Source organism: Poecilia latipinna, unplaced genomic scaffold (assembly GCF_001443285.1).
Source record: "Poecilia latipinna isolate Pla-1442-1.1 unplaced genomic scaffold, P_latipinna-1.0 Scaffold623, whole genome shotgun sequence".
In the NCBI taxonomy this organism is placed as follows: domain Eukaryota; kingdom Metazoa; phylum Chordata; class Actinopteri; order Cyprinodontiformes; family Poeciliidae; genus Poecilia; species Poecilia latipinna.
The window spans coordinates 222556-229308 of NW_015113239.1; the positions used below are offsets into that span (position 1 = coordinate 222556).

At 36.7% G+C, this 6753-nt stretch overlaps 1 protein-coding gene across 2 annotated transcripts in view; it reads left to right on the top strand.

The window, feature by feature from the left end:
- Positions 1-6484, top strand: part of LOC106954048 (poly(ADP-ribose) glycohydrolase-like) — a 27331-nt gene extending 20847 nt beyond the window's left edge. For both annotated transcript variants that reach the window (XM_015043280.1, XM_015043279.1), the window contains 5 exons: positions 334-412; positions 673-781; positions 2210-2315; positions 4225-4353; positions 5292-6484. In XM_015043280.1, the coding sequence (XP_014898766.1) occupies positions 334-412; positions 673-781; positions 2210-2315; positions 4225-4353; positions 5292-5467 (599 nt within the window). In that variant the 3' untranslated portion in view covers positions 5468-6484. The remainder of the gene's footprint in view (positions 1-333; positions 413-672; positions 782-2209; positions 2316-4224; positions 4354-5291) is intronic.
- Positions 6485-6753: the final 269 nt, after the last annotated feature.

The following is a 6753-nucleotide window of genomic DNA, read 5'->3' on the forward strand; positions in this document are numbered from 1 at the left end:
ATTGCTTTTGGTAGGGCGAGGTTTTTTTTTTTTTTTTTTTTCAGCCATTTCATTTTTTTTTTGTTTAATTTTTTTTTTTGGGGGGGGGGGTTGTGTGTTTATTTCATTGGCAGTAAATATTCAATTATTGCAGTATTATCTACATAAGATTATTTATTCTCCACCTTCGGTCTTATTATATCCCTTACTTTGAAGCTTTAATTTGACTAAAAAAGGACAATATTGATGTTTCAATAAAACTTATCTAATTTTACCTTTCTTTCAGTGTTGCATCATCATCACTAGCATCATGAGCAAACTTTAAACACGGTTTTTGATGTTGCTGTCTTTCAGGATCACAACGGTATAGCAAATATACGGGGTATTCTCAGACGTATAGGTGGGCTGGCTGTCACCACGACACCACTCCAAGGTATTAATCCATTTTTTCTTTTCTTTTTTTTATCTCAACAGCAGCAGCGGGCAGCAGCCAAGTCCTGAATTTTGAAGTTTAAATTTTGATTTGTTTGGTGCTTTGATTATGGTCTGCTGTTGAATATTTTGTTGTTGTGGTGCCTTGCAGAAGTATTGTCTGTTTTTCCCCTTTGTTTGTTTTGATAAACGTACTTCCTATGGTTTCTATATATGTGGAAGTATTTTGTTGTCCTCAGATCTGGTTATTGACTATTTTAGAGACGACTGGAGGAGACGATGCACAGAGATTGTTGCCATCGATGCGCTACAGTTCAGGAACTTTCTCGAACAGTTTCACCCCGACAAAATTAACAGAGAACTTAACAAGGTGACCTTAAACTTTTTTTTTTTGTTTGTCGAAGTTTCGCTAGATTTTTGCTGCATGCAATTTACCATATACAATCATTCTCTTATAATTTAGATTAAAATATACATACAAACATATATGCTATGCTAGAAAACAAATTTGAGTATGGATGAAGGCTCTCTGCTTCCTTTCACTTTGACAGAAGTAAAGACATTTTTATCTCTGTTGTTTTGTTTATAGATGCATTATTGCATTGCTAGTGGATAACTTCTAATAGTTAATAATAATAAATATAAGTAATTAAAGTGATATTCAGGATATAAATACTGTATTTGTGAAGATATGTTTAATTAAAGTACATGTCCATAATACCCAGAATTATCCATCATTGATTTTAATTGGAATTAAGACAATTTACTGTCAGGATACCAGTCCCATGTATCATATTTACATGGTATTCTGCTTTTACATTTAATCTTAAGCTTCCCGAAGAGGTAATGGCCATTTGTTCTGGAAGAGAATCAAGATGTTGATGTTGTCAGGTCTGCTGTCAGAAAGCATGGAGCAGTTTGACAGTTCTGACATCAGGGTGAAGAATGCACAAACACAGAGATCAATCCTGTTTCGAATATTGTTCAGTTAAATGTCACATCTGCCCTTTCCCCAAGAAGAATTTATCACTGGTCAGAAGGGAGGACAGGCTCTTACCATTTATTTTCACCGTGCATTTTGATTTAAAGTTAAAATAAATACTTCAAGCCTCCTTGGATCTTGTGCTGAAGTAGCTTTTAAAACAGTGGCTCGTATGGCTGATGCCTCAGATTTACACAAGAGTGTTTTATAGTTATGACTCTCGACGGTGAGGCTAGATTTTGTTCTCGTACCTCCAAAATGGCACATTAAAAAAAATGTAAGAAAAGATAAATCACCCTGTGGCATTTACTTAGTACGAGTCAAGTCTCAAATCTACTGCGGAAAAAAAAAATTAAGAATTAAGAGTAGCTGGTATTTTTACATAATTTTCATTTGATTCATTTTAAGTGAAAATGTTCTAACTAAAGCATGCCCTACTGGGAAATCGTTTTGGAGACGTGATGGAATTAAATTGAACAAGCCTTTCAATGTTTTAAATATATTGCTCCTTACTGTGCTGGTGATACTTTCTAATGTGTCTGAAGCACTTTTATGATTTGAGATGCTTCAGCCTGCCTGTTACCTTATAGTTGTTGGCACACATCACATTTTTAATTTATTCTGGGTGCTTTACAGAAATACAGTAAAAAATACAAATGAAGGAAATAAATTAATTAATGTGTGTACATTGTAATACAGAGATTAATTTAGAGGATTAAGCTCTGTAATATTCATTATTTCTGCACTTTTTTACATCCTCTTTTTTTAACTTATTGTCCGACACTAATGTTAAATCTTTTTTGATTCTCCTTGTAGGCTTACTGTGGCTTTTCTTACTCTGAGAAGGAAAGTCAAAACCTCGCTGCAGTGGCAACGGGAAACTGGGGCTGTGGAGTTTTTGGAGGCGACACACGACTCAAAGGTAACGCTGACGTAACGTTGACGTCAGCACATTTTGACCAGACAAGCGCTCAGATCATCACTCTAATTGGACTCTCTTTCCTGGACGCAGCAGAATAAATTTCAAGTAGAAAGCGCTTCAGCATGGGCATCCATTTGTCTTCCAGGAATTTGTACATTTACTTAAGGCATTTTTTTATTTATTTATTTATTTATTTATTTATTTTTTTGCCTTCCTCCTATTGATCTAATGCCAAAGTTGATATGTTGCATTAATAGCGAAATTGATTGCCTGCTTGAATCCATCAATCAGTTCCAGCTTTCTGTGTGTTGTGTTGTTATTACTCCTCTGGGGAGCTTTAGGAGAAACTTGTCCATTCCTTTGCAATAGCAACTTAGCTTTTCACCACATTTATGCATTTCAGCCCTCATCTGTACCACACTTTATACATTGCATATATTATTGAAAGATGCTTTATTTCAGTGATCCAGTGCAAAAGATGGAACTGGCGTGTTACACTCAGATTTATTTATTTGAAGTGTTTATTTCTGTTAGGTTTGATAATTATGGCTCACAAAGCGCTGTGTACGTGTATATTAATGGAAAGTTGCTTAGAAGGAGAAATGGGTAGTAAAAGGTGCAGAGTAACAGACATAACTGCCTCCTTGAAAGGTGTGTGTGTTTATTTTTTTGTTCCTTTTGTTTGGTTATTTGATTTCTATTGCTGTCATTTGTTCTATTATTTGGTTAATTATTTTGTACATTAATACCTCTTTTTGCTTTTTGCCACTCTATATTGTTTGTTGTAAATACACCTGCTAGTGAATAATGAGAATTAAAAAACAAACGGCAACAACAACAACAAAAAGAAATGATGAAACCTGCAGTGTGTTTACAAAGAGATATTAAAAGGCTAGAAATTGCATGTTGATGGGTAAAATTGGGGTCATGAGATATAATTACAGCATTTTTAGCCATATTTATTAAAATTGAGCATTTATTTAAAACGAAAAAGTTTGATGCAAAGCCTGTTCAAGAATTTAGGGAATATTTTACAAAATGTGGAGTCCTGCTGCAGCAATATGCAAGCACTAAATTCACTAAATGCTTGTGAATGTGGAACAATATGACTTATGATAAACAAATAGTCATTGTTTTCTATATGTTCATTGTGATGAAATAACTTGGTTATAACTTTCGCTGACTGCACCAGAAACATCCAAATGCCTATTTTTCTGCTCAAAAATGCTTCATTTACTTTGAGGACACAAAGTCGGAAGCATCTTACCTGGACTAAAGTTTAATTAAGTTTAATTAAATTAACCTTTTAATCATGTTCAAACTTACATTTATATTGATGTGCATTTATTAGATAAACATGGCTTTTTACTATATCAATACTCACTTCCTACTTGAGAGGCTGTCTGCTATCTGGGATTAGCTTCTCCTGTCGCCACCTTTCCTTTAATCACAAAAATGATTTTTGAGGACAGCTGTTGAAGCAGAGGCAGCGAGACAAACCGCTGATGGGTAGAAGTGCTGAGTGCTGATGAAGATGTTGTTTCAGTTTTGCTCATTACGTCGGCACTTTCCCAACTTTAATTAATCAGCAGACGTATTTCCAGTCTCTTAAAATATTCACAGCTTTCCGGGGCCAGTCGGGGCTCTGCGCACTAACAGATCCAGAGTTCACAGTGGGGGTGAGACCTAATCCCTTGATTACTCACCTTTTGCTGTACAGGATACAGAGACTAGTTTCAAACATCAACCTTAGAGGAACTATTCATTTATTTAAATCTTTTTCTCTGTCTTTTCAAATATATATTTTTTTATTTCCCCAAGCTTTCATTGTATCCGCTTCGGTCTGCTCGCACCGAGCACTGAAGCGTACTCTCTGTTGTTGAGGTTTTACAGTCCTCTTTCCCTCCAGCTCTGATCCAGATGCTGGCAGCTGCTGAGGCGGGCCGAGACGTCGCCTATTTCACCTTTGGTGACAACCAGCTCATGACAGATGTCCACGACATGCACTCCTTCCTCACCCAGAGGAACATCAGTGTTGGTGAGGCAGCCAGCCATCCCGTCTGTTTCTTTCTTTTTTTTATTTTTTTTTTTAGCCTGTTGTTTTGACACTAACGCCATTGGCATCAGTGTTTGAGTTTGGTTTGTGTATTTTTTCTAATGCGTATACAGCCTCCCATGTCTTCATACATTTTTGGTAGGTGTATATATGTTGTGCTGAAGTTTTAAAATGACAAGTCCAACATCTGTTAATTTTCTTTTAGTTGTTTTTGTGTTAGTCGCAGTTTTTTTTTTTCAGGTGGGTAACCACCGTTCCAGTGTCCAAATGGTTCGCTCAGATAAAAGGAGAGCAGTTCTGAGAGTCAGGATTATCCCACCTCTCAAACTCTTGTGTCACTGTCCACAGCTAAGAGTAAATCTAACAAGACGGAGGTCTAATCCCAAAATGTTTCATCAGAAGAGACGATGCTTGAGCTTTATAGCCGCAGTAAAAACATTTGTAGGCATCATGGAAAGCTTTTCAAGCCTGAGAACACTGTACTAGCTGTGGTGGCAGCAGCATGCTGCCTGTCAGTGGTCCTGGTGCTCTGCACAAAGTTGATAGAATATTCAAGCCATCTCAAAAACTTGAATGAACCAAGAAATCCAACCAATTTAAACAAACTGTACCAACTCTTCCCAGAAAGGTAGTCAAATATTTAGTTTATTTTAAAACAGAAACGTAATTATTGTAAAATACTGTACATCTAACCCATATTTTAAAATGTAATTTAAGTTGGATGTTGTGTTTTCACTGCAACCCCAAAAAAAGCGCTTCAACTGGATCATCAAATCCCCCCCAAATTCGTACTTCATTCATGCTCATAGGGCTGCATGTAAAGTTAGCCTCAACTAATAATTATAGAGTTTTGAAAAATCAGCATTTTCTTTCTCATCTTAACAAGGCGAGCCTGTACAATGTCCTTGTCTCCATCACAGGGGAGGTGTATGATCTCCTGGGGCAGTACTACAGCTCGGTTTGTGAGAACTGCCTCCGGCGGCGCCCTGACGTCAGCCTCTACTCCTTCATCTACGAGCAGGTCGGCTCCTCAGAGGCGCCGGATGAGTCCAGCAGAGCTCCGGCCGGCCAACGCTCGCCCACAGGGCGCCATTAAGGTCCTGATGCTGATGAGTCACTTTGACTTTAAACTGGGAAAATGGAGAGTGCCAAGATTTTCGTCACCTTGCCGGAATCAACACAGGAATAAATAAACGGCTCATAAACTGCTATGATAGAAGTACAGAACTTAAATTGTGAAGGAAATGTAATTAGAAAGGGGTTTTATTTTTATTTTAATTTGCCTGTTATTTTTCTGTTTTTTTTCCTCCAGTTTTCTATTTATTCCTGATGCTTTTTTCCACCGTCGCCTCCCTTACCCATGAGAATAGCCTGTGTATTTTACTAAATAGGATATAATAAATTTTATATACAAGCAAAAATTGATTGGGGAAAAAGTAAATGTGATTCAGAAGTAAAAGGCAATTTAAAAACGGGCATATGAACTTTGAGATTATCCATATTTTATACATCTAAATTTATTTTGGTTGTTTTTGTACTTTTAGTTGGCATAAAAAACTTGATTATGGCAGGTATTTTTTTTTTTTTGGTCCTTTACAACATTTAGCTCTGGCCAAACCAAAACATGAAAAGAAACAAGGAGCACGAAGATGAAAACCAAGGTGGTCAGTTATGGCCCTGCCTGCTGCTGTGGTCACTTTGTTCCAGTGGGTACGCTGGTCCACTGGGATGCAATTTGGATGTTTAACGCCGAGGCAAAGGTTGCCATCCTTCCTTTCTCTCTGTCATGTAGCTGGTTTTTATACCCGCACTTATTCAGTTTAATTGAGTTTTCTGTCAGAAATGAAGTTAAAGGACAGGAATAGTTGTTGGAGGCTCAGATCACCAGTAGGAAAGCAGTTTAGATTAAAAGAGCAGTCTTCCTCTGCGTGTAATTTATTTCTCTCCCATAATGAGTTCGGACTACAGTTTAGGTGACGCTCAATTTGATGTGATTTTCTACTTTCTACACTGATCTTATTGCTTTTCATTGTTTTAACGCAAGGATTAATTTATATTTTTTCCTGATGCGTTTTGTTTTGGAGTCCAAATAAAATTGGATTTAATAAATAAAGTCGTCTCAGTTTAAATTCTTTCCTCCAGCTCTTTTCAAATGTAGCTATAGATGTAACTGATGCATTTATGAAATATTAGATATTCAATTTTTCTGGTATTTGTCTGAAAATAAAACTATGTAAGAGTGGACCACAGCTCAGCCAATCAGATCCAAGAGTTGGACACATTTCTGGAGTGACCAGCTTCTTTACTTACGGGTAAAATTTTATGCACTACATTGATAAATCTCTAATTATGCTGCCTACTTGTACCATTTCAACATTTTTG